At 39.2% G+C, this 22186-nt stretch overlaps 1 protein-coding gene across 6 annotated transcripts in view; it reads right to left on the reverse strand.

The window, feature by feature from the left end:
* Positions 1-22186, reverse strand: part of scyl3 (SCY1-like, kinase-like 3) — a 29478-nt gene that overhangs the window by 3124 nt on the left and 4168 nt on the right. The window contains exons 2-11 of one of the 6 annotated variants that reach the window (XM_080195647.1): positions 21563-21676; positions 21367-21423; positions 19925-20027; positions 17537-17588; positions 16510-16587; positions 13809-13948; positions 10079-10266; positions 7836-8004; positions 3275-3451; positions 1804-2576 (exon numbers count right to left, since the gene is read on the reverse strand). In XM_080195647.1, coding sequence (XP_080051773.1) covers positions 1804-2576; positions 3275-3451; positions 7836-8004; positions 10079-10266; positions 13809-13948; positions 16510-16587; positions 17537-17588; positions 19925-20027; positions 21367-21423; positions 21563-21676 — 1851 coding nt within the window. Of the gene's footprint in view, positions 1-1803; positions 2577-3274; positions 3452-7835; positions 8005-10078; positions 10267-13808; positions 13949-16509; positions 16591-17536; positions 17649-19924; positions 20030-21366; positions 21424-21562; positions 21677-22186 lie in introns of those variants that run through there. The other 5 variants (XM_080195646.1, XM_080195645.1, XM_080195644.1 and 2 more) reach the window with 5 other exon arrangements.

A 22186-nucleotide genomic window follows, 5' to 3' on the forward strand; every position in this document is an offset into this window, starting at 1 on the left:
AGTAGGAGTATCCTGTGGGTGCTTCTCCAAAGCACCACCATCTTTACCAAGATAACTTTAATACAAAATAAGATGGATTTGGGTCTTTTTTAAAAGTTAACCTTAAATCCAACTATTTGCAATTTTGGTAGAGGCAACCAACTGAATCTCAGGTATTGGATCAGTCAGCAATACCTTTTAACCCGGCTACAAGTCTTCACTTCAACAAGCTTTCTGTTTATTTCTAATTAGTCCTGGCTGGGTTTCTTCAGCTTCGGGTGACCTGGCAGGTGAAAGGAGTGAGAAGGTCTGGATGCCTAAGTGAGGTGCCTTTACAACACTTTGTCGGCAAGGAACAGAAAGGCTTTCCCCAACCATAGAAGCTTACTTGTGTCCAAATCCACAATTTCCCACAACTTGACTCTCCTGCCCACCTTGTCCTTGCACCACAGGTAGTCCCATCAGACTGGCTGTTGAACAGGAAATTTGCAGAAAAAACTTATAGGATTTGAGAAATCTGTACTTCCAGGTTTCTCCTCCATTACTTTTACTTCTTCAAATGCAAGACGCTAAATATCAGGGCTTGTGTTCCTATCTTCACATTGATTACTTGCCAACCAGGGCACTGGGAAGATGAGGCTGTAACAGTCTCCATGATGTTTCATGCCCCATCACCTGCATTTATTTCAACGCAGTCTTTGTTTTTGCCTCATAAGAAAGCACCACCATCCCACAAGGAGGTCACTAATTATCTTCCCTCCTTATTAACTGTCTGTATCAGCATGAATCTGATGATGAGACTAGCTTTTTGTCCTGGATAAATTGCTGGTTCATCAATACAAGTATGTTTCTCGCAGCTGCAGAAATTCTACACACGGATGTTTTGGGATTTTAAAATGCTTCGTGATCTTGATTACACAAAAATGAAGATATTGCTTCCATTTTAGAAATGCAGTAAAGCACAAAACAATTGTACTTCTCTTATCACATCTATGAAATATAATATTCAGTATGACTAAATTCCCTAATTTTATAATAGATTTTTGAAACAACTGTGTCAATATTAAACAGGATAATCACAGCAGTATTAATAGCTAATGGGTGAGCAAGAGCTAATACTGAAACAACTCATGAAATTTGTTAAACCCTTAAATCAGAATAGACCATATAGATATCAGTTACAAAAACAACTTTCATAATCTATCAGAGGGAGTTAATATAGGAATTTGGCAAGGAATGTATATCCTGCTGCTATTAGGCTGCAAGCATCTCAAACTACAGGTGCCACCTCTTCATGTTATGATTTAGAATTTATCTTTAAGCTCATTGTGCTCAGGTTCACAATATTAACATGACTAACCAATAGGGCCAGTGGAAGTTTAGAGGTATGTATTCCATGAGCTTCAGTACCTTTGTTTTAAATCCATGTAGACCACATTTAACTAATTTTACTCATGGAGTGGGAATACCTATGTTTAAATGTTAACTAGAATTCACTTCATTTAAAAACTTCAGGGAATTGTAAAACCTTTTAAGACAGATTTGCACTCTCTGGTCGCTAACTATTAAATTACAGACTGAAAGCGTACCTTGGACCATTATAACCAACAGTTTAAGATACTCAAGAAATATGGGAACATTTCCCAGTTCTATTAAATACTAGTGGGGGAGGGAGCATATTGATCACAATTTCTGCATAAATGAAATGTCTATTATACAGAATACAAAAGCAAGCATTCATTTTTGCTACCCAAAAACCTCAAGGACAGTGTATCCTATTGTTATGCACCAAAAGCTAGGAATTACTGCCAGTGGATAACTCACCTCAACAATGTCTGTTGCTGCAAACTTTGATGCAAGTGCTAAAGTTTGTGAATTATCTCCAACTGTCAGCATCTTCTCTGTACATTTTGATGCTATTTCAGTCGCTTTGGCAATATCAGCTGGTTCTGTTCTGTGTGTTGGCACTAACAAGCCTGTGGATGACACTTTAATGTCTGGTATCATATCAGCAAAGAGATCCAGTTCAGGGTCTCTCTCTGGCCTTTTCTTGACACTTATGGTGAACTCCTCTCCCAGCCCAAGGTTCAAGGATTTTTTTTGCACTGAAGTTTTCTGCCTGAAGGACGTTTTTCCAATTGAATCTGCTGTTTTGCTTTCCGTTACAGACAAGTTCTGCTGATTCCAGTTATCATTCCTCCAATTCTCACATGAGGTTACAGAATGAGTTTTCTGTGTTAAAGAAAGTTTCATGCCTTTGGACTGGGCCTTACTCCCAGTAGTGGATAAAACAGAAATCTGTGTAATTGGCTGTTTTTGTTTTGTGTTAGAATGATCATCTGCTGCAGGTTCGAAGTCATCCCATGGTTCGTCATCTACAGTAATGTTCTCAGATAGATTTCCTGGATTGATGCAATCTTTTTTAGGTACATTCTGAACTTCTGCACTTCTTTCATTTTCCTCTGACTTGCTCCAGTCTGGCCAATCCTCAGCTGATTCATGGGTCACCACTGTGTTCTGTGTACTGTCAGCACCAGAAAAGCTATTCCCACGAATACCATTCATTGACAGTATGGACGTTGGTGCTTCATATTGGGCTGTGTTCATAAAGAAAATGCTCAAGTTACTAACTGCACCAAAAATATTGGTTCAAGTAGGTTTTATCAATCAGACAATAGAACCACATTAAGCCATCAGAAACAGTTAAGCACATCAGCTGACAAGTATGCATGAATTAGGTAAGTATGGAGACCAAGTGTGTGGGTATGTGTGTGAAAAAGCACATACACATGTGCACGCCTGTAATTCAACCAATGATTAAGCCATTTTCTTTTACTACCCCAACGTTCTAGACTTAGAAAAATGGAAATAAGTTTTTCCTTAAACCAACCATGCCACTTAGTGGGTATACCTTAATTTTATTATACTAAATATATATTTAATGAAACTGCATTTTCTAAGATTTCAGACAATGACCTATAAACCATCCATCTAGAAAGATAACCTTTATGTGCAGCATTTATGCCAATGAACATCTTAAGTGCATTTCACTATTTGTATCTTAATGGCAAAAACCCTTTATGCAGCAGCTAGAACATAATAAAGTTTCATTTTCTAATGCCTCCATTTAATTGAGTGATTACCAAGTCAATGTAAAATAAATATTTAAGACACAGTGAATTAAGATTCCCTCAATCGAGTCATGTTCACATGCATTTCATAAGTTGCAGGCAAGAGACCTAATTTCAATACAGTGCATAATGGTCTAACTTGGTGCTGCCTTTCAAAAGTTTACCTGTTTTTGACAATATCTGAAATGTTGCAGGGCGCAGATTTTGAGTGAGATTTGTTGGCTTTTTCTCCTTCCTATCTGTAGGGTTCTTCTTTGGCTCAGAGATTTTGGAAAACAGTTTGAAAGAATTACTGTTCAAGGCCAGAGAACTGTGACTGTTGCTGACATGTGCAGGGGAACCTTAAGAAAAATGCAAGATTCCAAATCAAAGTTGAGCTCTAGCTATTGTTGTGACTTTACAACAGCAGAATAATAGCACAAGATATCCCAGAATACTTAATAGTGGATGCATCGGTAGTCATCTTCCTAGATTCTAGAGACTCTGGAACAGTTCCTATAGATTGGACGTAGCTAATGTAACCCCACTATTGAAAAAGGTAGAAAGAAAACAATTATAGACCAACCTGACATCAGTAGTGAGGAAAATCCTAGAGTTCATTATCAAAGATTTACCAAGTGCAGGGCACTTGGTAAACGGTGGGAGAATCAGACAGTCAGCATGGATTTACAAAAGGGAAGAAATCTAATGGAATTTTTTGAGGACGTAACTTGTGGACTTGATGAATGCGAGCCAGTGGATGTGGTTTATTTGGACTTTCAGAAGGCTTTTGACAAGTCCCACAAAGGGGATTAGCGTATAAAATTGGAATGTATAGGATTGGGGGCGTGTATTGTGACAGATAGAGAACTAGTTGGCAGGGAGGAAACAGTAGAAATAAATTAGTCTTTTTCTGAATGGCAGGCAGTGACTAATGGGATACTGCAGGAATCGGTGCTAAGACCCAAGCTATTCATTATATATAAATAAAAATGATTTTGATGAGGAAACTAAATGTAATATCTTCAAATTTGAAGGCCACAAAGCTGGCTGGGAGGGTGAGCTATGAGGAGGATGCAAAGATGCTTCAGTGTGAATTGGAAAGTTGAGTGACTTGGCAAATGCAGTGTAATGTGGATAAATGTGGATTATCCATTTTGGTAGCAAAACAGGAACACGTTATTATCTAAATGGCTAGAAACTTTGGGACAGGACTGTGCAACGAAATCTGGGTATCCTCGTACACTAGTCATTGAAGGTAAACATGCAGGTGCAGCAGGCAAATGGTATGTTGGCTGTCACAGTGAGAGGATTTGAATATGGAAGGATGTTTTGCTGCAGTTATACAGGGCCTTGGTGAGGCCACACCTGGAATAGTGTGCGCAGTTTTGGTATCCTTTATCTGAAGGATGTTCTTGCTATGGAGGAAGTGTAGAGAAGGTTTACCAGACTGATTCCTGGGATGGCAGGACTGTAGCACGAGAAGAGATTGAGTCAGGAAGGATTATATTGGTGGAGTTTAGAAGAACGAGAGGGGACATAATAGAAACCTATAAAATTCTAACAGGACTAGGCAGGGTGTCCAGAACCAAGATGCAGTGTAGGACTGATGAGGAAAATTGTCCAGCCAGACAGTATTAAGCTACCACAGAAAGCAACTGAGGTCAAAACTTAATGTTTTCAAGCAGGAGGTGGATATAGCTCTTGTGTGAAGGGGATCAAAAGGATGGTGGAGGTGACAAGCGGGTTCAGGCTATTGAATTGGATAATCAGCCATGATTTTATTGAATGGAAGAGCAGGCTTGAAGGGCCTAATGGCCTCTTATTTTCTATGGTTCTATGACAGATTGCTATTAATTTTAATTCCTCAGTGTACTCCTAAAATCATAACTCCATATTCACTGCTCTCTTAACACAAATACAATCTGAAGTAAACATTTTAATTGAGGTTACAGTAGGCAACAAAAAGGCATTTTGCAAATAATGGGGAACCAAAGGTCTAACGATAGCAAGCAAATTTTTAAAGAGAGGTAGGTAAGTAAAGAAATAATAATGGAGTACTAACTGCCTGGGCCCAGTGACCTGTATCCTCAGGTTTTAAAAAGACCCAACTGCAGTGGATGAATTGGTTTCAATTTTCAAGAATTCCTATAGTTCCCAAGGATAGCAAAGTAGTTTCTTAAAAAAAAAAGGCTCAAGAGAATAAGGAATCAATCAATTAGGACTGAGATGAGAATTTGTTTCATCTCAAGAGTTGTGAATCTTTGAAATTCTAGACCCAGAGGATTTGGATGCTCCATCATTCAGTAAATTCAAGGCTGACATAGGCAGATGTTTGGTCTCTCAAGGATTCAAAAGATAGTTGAAGCAGATGGCCAGCCATAATTGTATTGAATGCTAAAGTAGGCTTCAGGGGCAGTACAGTCTACTAATACTATTTATATTTTGATAAAAAGCAGTAAAGGATACAGAGGGATACATCAAGTTGGCTGACTGCTTGACAACAAAACATTTTGGTAGGAAAATATTTTTAGAATGGTGAGAGACTGCATTTGGAGGGACCTAGGTGTCCTTATATATGAATTACAGAAAGTGAACATACAGATACAGCAAGAAATCAGGAAGACAAATCATGTTTGCTTTTTCTTACAAGGGTATTTAATTACAAGAGTAAAGAAGGTGGACAATTATACAGGGCATTGGTGATGCCACATCTGGAGACAGTATGTTGTTTTCGTCTCGTACCCAAGGAAGAACATACTTACCTAAGAGATAATCAGCAAAGTGCAACAGATTCATTAGACAAGGTCATAGTTATTCTTGTTCAAAACCAAAATCAAGTTATCCCACTCCCCATCATTCTAGTGTGCTCCATGCGCCTATCCAATTACTGCTTGAAAGTTCCTAAAGTGTCTGACTCCACTATCAGAGAGGCAGTCCATTCTACACCCCAACCACTCTGAGTAAAGAACCTACCTCAGACATCCCTCCTATATCTCCCACCACGAACCTTATAGTTATGCCCCCTAGTAACAGCTACAACCATCCAAGGAAATTGTCTCTGAATGTCCACACTATACATCTCCCTCATCATCTTATCAACCTCTATCAAGTTGCCTCTCATCCTCCTCTGCTCCAAAGAGAAAAGCCCCAGCTCCCTCAACTTTTCCTCATAAGACCTACGCTCCAAACTAGGCAGCATCCTGGTAAATCTCCTCTGCACTCTCTCCAATGCTTCCAAATACTTCTTATAGTGAGATGACCAGAACTGCACACAATATTCCAAATGTTGTCTCACCAAGATCACGTACAGTTGCAGCATAACCCCACGGCTCTTAAACTCAAACCCTCTGTTAATAAACACTAACACACTATAGGCCTTCTTCATGGCTCTATCCACTCGAGTGGCAACCTTCAGAGATCCATGGATACGAACCCCAAGATCTCCGTTCCTCAGAACCCTGTAATCCACATTCAAGTTTGTCCTACCAAAATGAATCATCTCGCACTTGAGTTAAACTCCATCGCCACTTTTCAGCCCAGCTCTGCATCCTATCAATGTCTCTGTGACCTACAACAGCCCTCCACTGCATCCACTGCTCCACCAATCTTGGTGTCATCAGCAAATTTACTGACCCCATATGTTCTATCAACTCCATGTTTCCTAAACCATTTTCATATCCCTCAATTCCTTTAATAGCTAAAATCTATTGACCAGTGAGCACCTGATGAAGAGATTGAGTAGACTAAATCTATTTCCTGGAGCTTAGACAAGTAAGAGGTTATCCAATTCCTGGACTTCTCTTGACATCAAGATGTCATTTTCTGCTCTGGACTACACTGGCTGTACTTCAAGACAGAAATTTTGCTGATATTCTGCAAGACTCAAATACTGTATCTTGAGTTATTCCACTCCCTTTCCCTGCCACTACATTGGTGAGACACTACTGTCTCCTACCGAACCCGTGTCTCGCTACTGATCCGACTGATTTTTCAGCCTCAGTCTGCTCTTGGCCAAGCATGCATCTACTGGTTGTGCTGTCACTTCCCTACGAATTACAATTCATGAAAACATGTTAAGTTTGATCATACAATGATTTAAGTACATTAATACTCCCTTAAGGCTTTCCAGTATTTTCCCAACAACTGATGAAAGGTTAATTGGCCTGTAATTCCCTATTTTCTTTCTTGCTTCTTGAATAGTTCTTACATTTGATAACTTCCAATCCCCCAAGGACTTCGAGAATTCACAGGATTTTGGAAAATCATAACCAGTGCATCCACTGTTTAAGCTGTTCACTTTTTTAAAATCCTTGGATAAGGCGGTAGGACCTAGGCAATGCCAGATTTAGTTGGATTTCAAGTTCCTCCAATACTACTTTGCTGTCGTCAGGATCAGTTTCAGAATAAGGGGTCAGACATTTCGGATTAAGATGAGGATAAATTTCTTCATCGAGAATGTATGAATTATTGGAATTCTAATGTCCATGAGAGATGCAAGTGCTCAATTGTTCAGTATATTCAACACTAAATTGACAGAATTTTGAATATGAAGGGATAAAAGGGAAAGTGCAGGAGTTTAAGTGGAAAATTAAGCAGAATCTCAATGACTGAGCAGTTTGTATGGCCAAATGGGCTAGAATTCCTGTTATGCTCTCACGTATTCTCTTACAAATTAAAACTTCAAAACACAGAGGTTGAATTATCATGGAATGTAAAGAAAATGTCAGGAACTTTATGACCTACCTTCAGGGGTGATCTCAGCTGATTTGAAGTTGGGCGTTGTACGTTTGAAGATCTTTGCTCTCTCTCCTCCAACAACTACATCGGCTCCAAGAAGTGGCACCAGAACTGCTAGGCTGCACAGCGTTTCTGATACTAGGGTGTTACTGGTATCTCTTAATCCCAGTAACACCTAAAAAGAAAGACGAGTTCACTAATTTTCCATGGAAATCAAAAGTAAATGCCTTGGTTGAGGGAAAATGCACTTACTGAAATAAAGCACATATACTATACGGCAATGAACTTTGTATTAACTGCATTCCCAGCTGGTAGTATTTCACTGTGTCAGATGCCTGCAATTAAGTTGTCCATTGTCATAGATATGAATTTTCACCTCAATTCAGCATTCAGGCTGTGAAATTTTTTACCTAATAAAATACCATTATTATTAGGAAACATTAGTGAGCAGCAAAAGATCAGAATCAGGAAGTATGAGTCAGGACAGTAAATTCAATGTCAAATCAGCTAGATAAAACAATAAAAAGGATTGGATATGATTGAGAGAGATACAAGAAACAAAGTGAAGAAACATTCAGATAATATATATCAATTAAAATTTGAAGGAGTGAGTTGTCACACTTAAAGTTAACTTTCAATGACAGAGAGACTCAAGTTTCATTAAAAGGATGCTTAGACTAAATGACTTGACTTCACATTTTATGGTGAAGTCCATGTCTACGATGTCAGCGTTCAATACATTTGAACAGGGAACCAGCCGGAGCTTTGTTGCGCAGCTAACAAAGTATGGTGAGTATCGCGCAGCAAATTCTGGATTTTTCATGTAACTGCTTTTCTGCACTCACCAGAAATTGCCGTCCCACTTGCGCATAGGAGTGCTGACAGCTTCCTGTTATTTTCACAACAGGACTCAACCCAGTATATTGTCATTAACAAATTGCTGTTTGTGGGACTGTACTGTGCACAAACTCACTGCCATGTTTCCTATATTACAACAGTGTCCATGCTTCACTGTACAACCAGTTGTTAGCATTGTTGCCTCAACACCAGGGACCTAGGTTCGATTCCAACCTTGGGTGACGGTCTGTGTGGAGTGTACACATTGTGTCTGCATGGGTTTCCTCCCACAGCCCAAAGATGCATAGATTAGGTGGATTGGCAATGCTAAATTACCTCAACGTCCAAAGATGTGTAGGTTAGGTGGATTAGCCATGACAAATGCACAGTGCTACAGGGATAAGGCAGAGGAGAGCACCTGGGTGGGATACACTTTCAAAAGGTTGGTGCAGCCTCAGTAGGCAGATGGCGTGTTTCTGCATCACAGGGGGATATCAAAGTCACAAACACCATTTGCATTTGTATAAAGACAAATCTTTTTCATGCATTGCAATCAATGGAACTGCTGTGGGATGTATCTGTCAGTGACGTCACATGAACAGCTAGGAAGAAGTGAAACCATTCAATAGATTTCCATTTAAAAATGGTCAAGTGGGGGTAATTTGAACAAAACATACCTCTAAACTTTCTTCTCATCCTAAGATGAAAATGTTATGTTCCAAATCTAGCTTGAGCAAGAGTTTTAGACTATGCTCACAAAATTAAAAGAACATTAAAAGCTTTCAGTTGCTTCAGGCTCTCACGAGAAAGATGTAAAAATATAAATCAGTCTCAAAAACCCCATTCACAGACGTGTATAAGCATACATAATTTGTGTGAATATTGCTCAATTTAGAGATGAAATGTGAGTTCAGGTATAACAGCGCATTAAAGAACTATTAAATGAGAATTCCATGAATCATTAAATATTTCATATAAAATCTGTTTATGTAAACCAAAAGGAATAACATCTGTTCTGGTGTATCAGCATTGGCTCAATATCAACACTCTCACCCAAGTCAAGCAGTCACAGGTTCACTCCAGAGATTTGAGCACATATAGACTGGCATATCAGTGCAGTATTGATGAAAGGTTGCAATTTCAGCAGTGAGGTCTTTCAAATGAAAGATTAAATCCTGTTAAATCATTCATGAGGAAAGTGAAAGGCATTTAATAACTGCAAGCAGTTTCACCAAAAGACAGATTGTAAGTCACAACTGTTAAATGATTCACTAAATTTGTCAGTGGGAATTAAATCAATAAACAGGAAAACATGTAACTGATAATCCAAAAGTTACTAGTACAAGACATCTCAACCAATTGATTTGCATTTCACTTGTGCTATAAATTAAAACTTCCAATCTTTCACTAACCTGTGGAAGAATGATTTCCTGTAGGTCTTCCAGTGGAAAAAGATCTGCATAAGTGTCCAGGTGAGATAATAGTACCATTCGCACGTGCTCCTCTCGCACACTATAAAGTTTCAACAGAATCGGGATCACATGTTCACGAAAAACATTGGGTGACAGGAGGCAACTGAATTCATCATCACCAGGTGAGCCTAGAGTAATATAATTCAAACAGCTTAATTGTTGCACATCTATCTTTGCAGCAGTCAACATTTTACAGCATTTAATATATTAGTCCCTCACAGTACATTTATTTTTGATAGATGTCAACGTTTGCTGTGTTCACACAATGTACCATCTACAGGATGTAGTGCAGGAACTTACCAAGGCTCCTTGCACATAGCATTTCAAATTCATGACCACTACCATCTAGAAGGACAAGGGCATGGATAAGTTTCCATGGCATGATGTATCTCTCCTTGCAGGTAGTTACAATTGTCACATTCTTGAAGGGGGGGGTGGGGGGGTGCTGATGATGGCGATGTTGTCCTCCAAACTCTGTAGGGTGAGTGCATGGAATGTTGATGTGAGCATAATTCCAGCAGCTTTTAAGACCGGAGTTGGAATAAAATTGGGCTTGCAGGTTTTGATGTTTCGTACCCGATTGCTCATTATTGATGACGGTTCACCCATGGAATCCTGCGACGAGGACTGGGGATAGCCTGGTGAGTATCAGTGCCACTGGGAATTTGGGGTTAAGAAATTATTCAACACGTTCCTTTCAATGTTGACAGATGGTATTAGCACCCTCAAAGGGAGAAATACCATCCTTTAAGCCAAAGGAGATTCTGCCCATTTGACCTTGGTCTATAGGTTTCCCTAATAGTCAGCATACTGTTGAATCTCTTGGGCTCACTTCTCACCATATGTCCTTCACCTTTTCAGATTTAACTTTTGGTGTTAACCTCAATCTGTTAGAATGCTGTCTTTTTGACTTGCAACTTTGGGTTGTTCTGCTACACAATGAAGGCTGCTTGTTTTTGTTCCAGGTCATCATATATTTCAACATAATTTTCACTGAATTAGTGCTGGTGACAATGGTGCTTAAACTTACTTGTCTAGAATAGCATACTTTATTTTACTCCACTGTTCTGAAATGGAGTTGGACGTCTCAAGATTTTCCAGATGGGACACGAGCTGCAGTTGGAATTCCTCCCAACAGTCAAGCTGCTTTAGGGCTGAAACACTGATCATCTTCTCTTGAACATTTGGGTCCTGTGTCGTTGTTGTGCTAGGTGGAGGTTGATCATCAACTGAACGAGTTGGTGGTCTGTTCAGCAGACATTAATCCCCAACCTGGGTCAAGTTGATACAAACATCACTTAGAATCCAAACAGTGCAGAAGGAAGCCATTCGGCCCCATCTTGTCTGCAGCCACTCTGACAGAGCATTTTACCCACCCCACTGCTCTATCCAAGTAATCCATTTACCTCATGAATCTCCCTAACCTACACACCTTAGGGCAATTTAGCATGGCCAGTGCACCTAACCTGCACATCTTTGGATGGTGGGCGGAAACCAGAAAACCCAGGAGGAAACCCACACAGACATGGGGAGAATGTGCAAACTCCACACAATCACCAGAGGTTGGAATCAAACCCGGGTTCCTGGCGCAGTGAGACAGATGAGGACCAGAGGATACAGCAGGATATAGATCAGTTGGAGACTTGGATAGAGATATGGCAGATGGAGTTTAGTCCAGGCAAATGTGAGGTAATGCATTTGGAAAGTCTAATATAGGTGGGAAGTACACAGTAAATGGCAGAATCCTTAAGAACCCTTAAGGAATAGGCAAAGGGATCTGGGTGTACAGGTACACAGCTCACTGAAAATGGCAATGCAGGTGGAGAAGGTAGTCAAGACAGCATATGGCATGCTTGCCTTCATCGGTCAGGGCATTGAGTTTAAAAATTGGCAAGTCATGTTGCAGCTTTATAGAACGTTAGTTAGGCTGCGCTTGGAATATAGTGTTCAATTCTGGTTGCCACACTACCAGAAGGATGTGGAGGCTTTGGGGAGGTTTCAGAAAAGATTTACCAGGATGTTGCCTGGTAATGGAAGGCATTAGCTACGAGGAGAGGTTGGAGAAACTTGGTTTGTTCTCACTGAAGCAATGGAGGTTGAGGGGAGACCTGATAGAAGTCTAAGATGAGAGGCATGGACAGAGTGGATAGTCAGGAGCTTTTTCCCCAGGGTGGAAGAGTCAATTACTAGCGGGCATAGGTTTAAGGTGCAAGGAGTAAGGTTTAAAAGAGATTTACGAGGCAGATTTTTTTTTTTTAAACACACAGTGGTGGGTGCCTGGAACTCGTTGTTGGGAGAGGTAGTGAAAGCAGATACAATAGTGACTTTTAAGGGACGTCTTGATAAGTACATGAATGAGATGGGAATAGAGGGATATGGTCCCCGGATGGATAGGGGCTTTAGTTAAGTCAGGCAGCATAGTCGGTGCAGGCTTGGAGGGCCGAAGGGCCTGTTCCAGTGCTGTAATTTTCTTTGTTCAGTGCTAACCACTGTGTCACCCTTAAATCTTTGACTTGACTAATGACATAATCCAGAAAGTACCAATGCTTTTATCTCAGATACTCCATGTAGTTTTCTATTTGCCTATCTGGTACAACGTGTTTGTCATATTGAGGCTAAGCTGGCACACTGTCAGCAGGAGGTCACCATCTGCATTGGAATTTTCTCACCTCATTCTTCCCAATGGTTCCTCTCCAGAGATTGGAATAACCACCAATCCTGGCATTAAAGTCCCCCAGAAGGATGATTTTTTCTTCTTTAGGGATGGCAATGAACTCTTCATCAAGTTTGGAGTAGAACTTTTCCTTAACATCTTCTGTGGGATCAAAGGTCGCAGCATGAGCGCTGATGACCGAGGCATTTTGATTATGGTTTAGCTGGAAGTGAAGTATTGTGAGCCTTTTATTTTTACAACTGGGGAGTTCTGGCAGTGCATCCAAAATCATATTCCATGGACATAGGGCTCACTGTCAGACTTGCTTTACTTCTACAAGGTACATATTCCTACTTGTTCCTTCAGCTACCCTTCCCTAAGTAGACAGGTGGAAAACAGTACAATTTTCTAGACAGGAGAAGTTTCAAACTCCAAAAAGATTAATCTATGTTTCTCTTTCACATATCAATCAACCATTTTGTGAAATGTCACACGAGTCCTTCAACATGCAATGCTACTCATTCCCCAACCATATATAGGAACACAGGAACTAGGAGTAGACAAATTCAGCCCTTCAGGTCTGCTCCACCGCCATTCATGGCTGATCTTCCCTGGTCTCAAATCCACGTCCCCACCTGTTTTCCATATCCCTTTTTATTAGAAATATATCCATCTCCTTCTTGAAGCCACTCAATCATTCAGTCTCCACCATGCTACAGGACAGTAAGATCCACAAATTCACCAGCCTCTGCAAGAAATAGTTCCGCCACATCTGTGTTAAATCTATCACTCCTCAACCTATACCTATGACCTCTTATTCTAAATTGAAACCTAATACAAGAGGTTACAATAAGAGATTTTAGCATTGCTGACAAAATGATCTTGCCATTACATCTAAAACTAAAAAATATAGCTGCTCATATCTATGAAGTTCACAAAGGCTGGTCCTCAAATTGATGTATATTAGATTGCAGTATACACGCTATTAGACTTTGAGAACACATGTACTGAACATACCTTTCTTTGGCCTGAGAAGGTGAGGAAGGAAACTTTTAATTGCTACTGGCTCTGCAAACACCAATGGAGTTAACAGCTGTGGCACCAGGCGAGAGGCCATGAGATCTTCAGGTAAGCCTTGAACTCGATCCAACAGGAACCTGTATGAAACAAAAGAGCATCAATCATCACTCCCTACACGCTTAAACTCTACTTTTGCAAAGTATTTACAGGTGGAAGGTGTTACGAAAATGATGGTTTCAAGATTATAATAATGGCAAGATTGTGTGTTGTACAAAAACAGTCTGAAGGAATGAAAATCCACTCTATGCAAGTTTATTTAGAATCACGAGCTTTTGGAGCACTGCTCGTTCATCAGGTGAGTCTAACAGCAGCATCTCCATATCATGCAAGTTTGGGCAGTCTCAAGCCAATTCACAAAATAATAGATCTCTCTGGGCACCTCAAAAAAACTCCTCTCCCATATTCAGCATTAATTTGGAAAACTCAAAGGCCATACAAATGAAAATGTCACATTGGTACAGTACTATTTGCATTTCTGTTTAATGCAAGGAAGTGTATTGTGATGCAAGACCAGACCTCCAAGCTGTAGTAAGATCTGGCTAAGGACAGTACTATTTGTTTACAGTAGACTAAATCTGAGACTCAAGATACTTGCCCAATCCACAAGATTCCACAGGTTTGGAACCAAAAAAACCTTTAAACTAAAAGCAAATTATTGTGGATGCTGGAATCTGGAACAAAAACAGAAAATGCTACAAAATCTCAGCAGCTCTGACAGCATCTGAGGAGAGAGAATAGAACCAACATTTGGAGCCTGGATGACCCTTAATCACAGCTGCTCTGATAAAGGGTAATCCAGACCCAAAACATTGGCTCTATTCTTTCTCCATAGATGTTATCAGACCTGCTGAAATTTTACAAAAAAATTTTACCACATAAGATCAGTTCACAGATTTCTCAACACTCCATCCAGATGCCAGTAACACTAAGTGAACCAATCTCTCTGAAACTCTCTCTCTTGCAAGGGATTCCAGTCTTTATCTTCAAAGGTCTAACCTTGGAATTCTCTCCAAAGGTCACTCCAAATCAGATGGAATCAATAACATCTCATTTCAGTGTTTGAATTTCATCTTCCGTGAATCATTTCCCTGGGTTTGTGAGTAGACACCAACTTACAAACACAATTTAAGATGTTTGGCTGTGTCAAGCAGAAGACTACTGCTTTGAAGGGATAGCTTTGCCCGAACAGCCTGCAGCACAGAGTCCCAATCTTCATTGCCTTCTTGGATCTTCAAAACTTCTGAGCCCTCAATTACCAGGGTTTCCCTCATGTTTACTTCACATAGCCCTTTTACTATTTGGAGCCTTTTATCTCTATTGCTTTTTATTTTCTGAACTGGAATTTCTCCCTGCCTGGGACTCTTTTCGATGATGATCTGCTCCTGGTAATTCAGCTGAATTTCTGTGCTGTTTTTCTTCACACACTTTATTCATAGGAACAACTTAAGAACTATGACAACCTATCCCAGGTTGTGAAGAAACTATATAGCTCGCCATCTCACTGCCCAATAGAAAGCCTACATTTCTAGTGGGTAATTTTAGAGCAACTCTAATTACGCAAGATCTCTTTATCAGAGTACAATTTAAATTTACTTAAAGCATACCTTCCCATCAACATCCATATTAAACCATTCCAATCCAGCAAACTCTCTGAAGAAAGGTTCAAAACCTTTGCTAACAATGATCTCTGAGCCGAACCAGTTATCTCCCTGGGTAACAATTTTTCTAGGCTCTTTCTTAGACAAAAAAAGGAGTGACTTCCCCTTCCAATATAAATTCCTTATAACCCTTTCAATTCTATCTATTCTACTATAAAAGCATTAGTGGCAATAATGTTCTCACAAGTTTCACTTTCCACAGAGAAAGCTACACCAAAAATTCCTGTTACTTGCACCAGTGACACTGTTTTAAGAACATAAGAACATAAGAAATAGGAGCAGGAGTAGTCCATCTAGCCCTTTGAGCCTGCCCCGCCATTCAATAAGATCATGGCTGATCTGTCGTGGCTCAGTTCCACTTTCCCGCCCTCTCCCCATAACCCTTAATCCCCTCTCTTATCAAAAACCCATCAACCCGCGTCTTAAAAATATTTAGCAAGGCAGCCTCCACCACTTCAACAGGCAGAGAATTCCAGAGATTCACCACCCTTTGAGTGAAGAAGTTTCTCCTCAACTCCGTTCTAAACCGCCCCCCCTTTATCTTGAGGCTGTGCCCCCTAGTCCTACTGTCTTTTTTGAGCAGGAAGAGTCTCTCCACCTCTATCCTATCCATCCCATTCATCATCTTATACGTCTCAATGAGATCTCCCCTCATTCTTCTAAACTCTAACGAGTACAAGCCTAGTTTATTCAGCCTCTCCTCATAGCTCAACCCCCTCAACTCCGGTATCAGCCTAGTAAACCTCCTCTGCACTCCCTCCAAGGCCAAAATATCTTTGCGCAGGTGCGGCGCCCAAAACTGCACACAGTACTCCAGCTGCGGCCTCACCAATGCCCTATACAGCCGCTCCGCTCTCTTTATTGTTACTGTCTACCCAGTTGTTCAACATATTTGAAAGATAATAGTTAGGATCTGATCATTTTGTAGCTGTTATATGATTTATTACAAATTAGAATTCAGTAACAAACAGAATACCTACTTGAAAAACTCATTCTTTTCTTCCTCTGTTTTTAGCGTCAAGCTTTTTAAAAAATTGACAACTTCCAAGAACTCGTTCCTGCTATTGAGAGACAGCATTTTATTAACTGACTGTTATAATCACTAGTATCAAAAATCAATTAAATGCTTCAGTCTGTAACATTCATTTGATCAGGGACACGTTTTTCTCATCTACAATCACTAATACTGTGAAGCTACCCAAGGTGCCATGACCCTGGCTCTATCAAATTCATCAGAATAACAAAGCATCACAAATAAACACAAATTTTGAAAATATTGAGAGGGACCCAAGCAGATATCATTCTAGTATTTTACAGAAAGCAATTCAAAACAGGTGTATACTCATTAAAACAATATCCTAAAAGTATTGTTTACAAAGTAGGTGGACCAATTTAAGAGTGTACTATATTAAGGAAATATTGAGCATTAAGCAAATAAATGGTAGATGAATGAGCCCAGTCAAGTTAGTATTTCTTTCTTTTGTTGCCTACACGAAGTTGAATTTGAGTTGCAGATTCACCACTGTGCTGGTCTGCATGCAAGCATTTCATGAAAATCACTTACCTCTTCAAGGTGATAGGAACCAGAAATCTAAACACTGATTAGTATGAACATGTTTACTGAAAACGATATCATTTTACTCTCTCATTTTGCTATTTTACAATTCAGGTAGTTTTTTGGGATTTCAATGCACAAACCTAATACATTTGAGCATATTTAATCTCTGGTTTCTTTGCCATACTGAAGATGAATGTTTGCAATAGTAGATTGAAGGTCTGACAGCATCACTAACCAATCAGGTACACAAAAACCCAGTCTCAGGTATATATATTCTCAGGTTTTGAATTGGATCTCATGAGGCACAAATAGCACACATTGTCTAATTACTTCCTGCTTCATACTGGCAAACAAATTATTTAAAGTAGAAGCAGATCTAAACTTTTATTCACGCCCCTCATACTGCCCTGACGGTCACTGAAGAGGAACTTAAAGATGTCTTCACTTACCTAAAGAACTCATGAGATAGCAAACTCTGTAAAGATGGCCGTTGCATAGGATCTGAGTTTAAGAGGGTAACTTTTAAGGTTTCTTGAAAACTTGTTAACAAATGTTCTGCAACTAGAAGATAGGCACATTAACCTTGAACCTGCACTCACTGCAACAATTTAACATTCAAACATGGGCTTTGCACGTTAATGCACAGAGTTCAGTGTGAATGGCTTCCAAATAATCAAACAGTAGATTTCCACAATGAATGCTTTACACATTACAGTTTATGGAGTCAAACTTTCAGTCAAACTACAATGCAAATATTTTCTTTTTGCAGCTCAGTTTTCTCAATCTTAAAGCCCAAGCACACACAGGTCAATAAATCTGATTTAAAGAGTAATTATACAAAAGATTTGGATGCTTCTTGGATAGTGCATGAGAATAAAATGTCAATTGCTGTCATCTGAGTCTATGTAATGTCAGCGTTTATTACATTGTCATCAGCATTCTGCTCAATATTTATTCCCCCAATCACCAGCACCAAATGAAAGATTAACTGGTCAATATCTCATTACCGTTTGTGGGACCTTGCTTTGTACATATTGATTGTCGTGTTTCCTACATTACAATGGAGAAAACAATTGAAATACGCTAGTTGTCCTTCGCCCAATGCTTCTTACTGCTGCCCACATAACTATACATGAATATTTTTTCCTGCTCAGTTATAGAATCATTGAATGAAACATCACAGAATGTGATTATTTGGCCCACTGTGCCTCTTTGAAAGAGTTATCTACATCAGCCCCACTCCCTTGCTCTATCATAAGAGAAATTTTTTTCAACACGTGCTCAATGAAGAATTTTAAGGTATAGTTTAAATTTTAATCTTGCACTTCTTTACTCCATCGCCAAAACTTCATGAGAATTATCAAATGCTTCCTTTCAATCTTTACTTTAGTTGATCCAGAACTCAACTCAAATTTTCCCCAAGTTCTGCACTTTATTAATCTTGTTATCAAGTTTCAGAAGCTTCAACCAAAAGCACAGACTTACAAAATCTTCATGCAAGTTCTCTACAGCCACGTTTCAGCATGTGTAAAAGGTGATGTTTCTCAGTCTCAAACTCCAGTCCCTTAGCTAATGTTGCTTGATTTTGAATTAGCTCCTAATATCAATTTGCTTCAAAATGCTTTGTCTTGTCAGTTCTCCAGAGGCTTTAATTTCTAGTCTCCTGATTAACATTTCTTTTGTTCTCGTAAATTGATCTCAAGTGCACTGCACTGCACAAATGCAAGGTATAATACAATGAAGACATATGCGTGCAGCCCATTTATTGTCAGCCATTGTCCTGCACATTTTTATATTCCATTGCACTTCATACCATAGCTCCAGTATTCATCCACTTTTATCTATAACATGCATAGTGGATAATAAATTAAAGTCTATTCAAATGATAGGGGAATTTATAGAAATAAGTCAACAATTGAACATTAGCACTCAGAACATGCAACTTTGGTAAAAAAACAAACTGCACAAAGATGACAGGGAAAAAAATAAAGTTTCTATCCATCTTCAACAAGTAATTTGGAAGACAAATGGAAATGTTGGTCTTCATTGCAAAGGGATGGAATACAAAAGTAAGGATGTATTGCTGCAGTTATACAGTGTGTTGATGAGACTGCACCTAGAATACTATGTACGGTTTTGGTCTCCTTTCTTCAAGACCGATAAACATACATTGAAAGCCTATCAGAGAAAGTTTACTGCACTGTTTCTTGAGATGATGGCATTGTCCTACAAGGAAAGGTACAGCAGGTTCAGCCTGTGTTCACTCGTGAAGAATGAGAGGTGATCTTACTGAAACATAAGATTTTGAGGGGACTTGACAGGATAGATCCTGGGAGGTGTTGCCCCTTGTGATGGCAAACTAGTACTGGGGGCACAGAATAATAAGAAGGGACGTCCAATTTAAAATGAAAATCAGGAGGAATTTTCTCTCAGTTCTTGAAATTTTCTTCCCCAGAGGGCAATTGAGTCTGGGTCATTAAATATATTCAAGGCCAGGTGAGACATGTTTTTGATACACAAGAGGATTGAACTTTATGGCCAGAGGGGGAGAGAAAGGAAAGAAAGTGCAGTTAAGACTACAAGCAGATCATTATGATCTTATTGAACGTCAGCACAGATTCAATGGATTGAATGGTCAATTCCTGCTCCTATTTCTCATGATCTTCTGAAAAAACTACATCTAATATAGCAGTAAAAGACCTAAAAAAAATTACCCAAGAAAAATAATTACTTGAATTGACCACTGAATTTCTCTGGTAGTTAGTTGACAACCATCAGCAATATCTAGTGTAAGTATTGTGTATGGTCACTGAAAGGTGCAGAATGGAAACTCTTACCCACATCATTAAGCAATGGAAGGAGTTTCTCAACCATTATCCCAAATGAGTAAGCATCGCGAGCATGTCCATGTGAAGTGGGAAGAATCTGAAAACCTGCAGACTAAATTGGACAAAATAAGTTTGCAAGTCATTTTCTTTTATTACTACCTACTGAAACCCTTAAGTTATATCCTATGCCCAATCTCTGAGCGACACTGAAATCAGGCTGATACTTGAGACAATACTCAAGTACTTTACATGAGCAATATTCAATAATGGTACACCTAACACACACTGGGGATATTCCAGGACCAAAATCTGTAACAAGATCTTGGCATTTATTTTGTGATGTAATGGACAACAATCAACTGCAGAGTTTTGACAAAGGTGTTGCACTCAAACATTAACTTCTATTCTCTCCACAGGTGCTGCTTCACTTGGAGCAATTTCAGAATTGTTTGTATTGGTTTCAGATTTATGCTTTTTATTGTTAGAAAACTGAAACACTAATCAAAAGTAAAGCAACCTTACTATACCACAGATGTCAAAACTCAATGCATGACGTACTTTATATTATCTTGTTTTGGTCACACAATTAGCTTAATCTTAGTCTCAGTTTCATCATTTAATTCATTTAACCTTTCTCCTGTTACTTCAGGCTTTACTTCCATTGAAACTGTACTTAAACAGTCACTTGACTTCTGTTTTCCTAGGACCTCTCTTTGGGAACACGGCCTTGAAGAATGATGGTAGGACTTGTTTAGTTGTAGTGTTTTATTGTCAGTAAAGAAGTGCAATGCCCAGTGTTATACCGAATAGAAGGGAAATCACAAGGCAAATTCTTTATTACTGTCAAGTAAGCTATTTTGACCTGAGGTAGTTGGGAAGATATGCCTGGTGTCAATGCCCTATGATCAGGGGGACAATATGGGAGAATAGGGGCAGGTGCAGAGCACTGCATGGTGAGAAGAAAGGAAGGGATGTGTACGCATTCACGGATGTCCCAGAGTCTGGCTTTGACTGTTGTGATCTTGATTGACACTTGCCATTTAGGCTTATCCATTATGGATCACTATTGGGCAGGATAGGTGGGAATGGGAACTAGTGATTGAAGAGAGCTAATGATACTTGAAACAATGGCCCAGGGAAGCAGAATAAAAGCTGGCAGGGCGTGAAAAGCATTTTTTCTTTTTTCCTCAGTCTTTTCAGGAAAGTACTTACTTAAAAACTAGCTACGTTGAATGTGGTGTTATTTATCCTTGCAAATTCTATGTCAGGATTGTTTAATTATTAAGATGCTAGCAACACAAGAATTAATAGATCTAATAAAATTGTGGTTGTTAGTTAAAACGCTATAATATGTCTCAACCAGTCCTGCAATTCTGTACTGTTAAAAAACAGTCTTAGGTTTGTTTAAAAGTAAATTGAAACAGTGCTTGCATTCATAATTATAGACATACCTGCTCCTCAGGAGCAATACCACTCAAATCTCTCAATGTCATGATGCTGGATAGGAACTGTATGAAAAATAGCACACACAAAAAGATTTTTAAAACATTTTCAAAGAACTTTCAGGAACTGCAGAGTTCAGGTTTTATTCTGTAACATTGAAAAGTTATTTTGGCTAATTGGAAGGGCCCAAACTAAAAGTTTTACCTCAGCTGATGCTTGAGAGAACTGACACATGGACTCCATTCCTCCCAGCTTCCAGTGACCATCCTCGCTCACAAACACAGACGAAATGCATATGTTGTTGTGGCTCAGTTTTCCCTGTGATACAAGAGACCAACTAATGTCCTTTGTAATATTTCAGTTTGGCTAAAAACATAATTGTCTATAATGTTGCTTCTGTGCATAGATCTCTGCTTCTTGCAGAACAATACTACTGATTAAACAGTAAAACATCCACCACTTGACCTTCATTTTTCAGTGCAACTCATGTTCTTCCTCTACCCACTACCAAGCTATCTGGTGCAATATTAGACAAGTGGCAACCCAGGAAACTTTTCAGTACCAACCTACATCATCAATCTTTTGTCTTCTAACAACAGGACTCAGAACAGAGGCCAGTTACAATCAGAGGAATATTACCAAAGAACGAATGTTACTGAAGACTGGAGAATTTAAAATGGTATGGGGAAACTAAATGTTCAGATAAAAAAGATATAAAGTTCTATATTGTGGTTCTAACAAAAGTACTTCCCCACGAAGATTTTGAATCTCATTTTGAAACTCTTTAAAAAAACTGAACCACCTTGCTATAAAGTTAAAAAGTTAACT

The sequence above is a fragment of the Carcharhinus amblyrhynchos genome, chromosome 9, assembly GCF_965287045.1.
Source record: "Carcharhinus amblyrhynchos chromosome 9, sCarAmb.v2.hapA, whole genome shotgun sequence".
Lineage (NCBI taxonomy): Eukaryota > Metazoa > Chordata > Chondrichthyes > Carcharhiniformes > Carcharhinidae > Carcharhinus > Carcharhinus amblyrhynchos.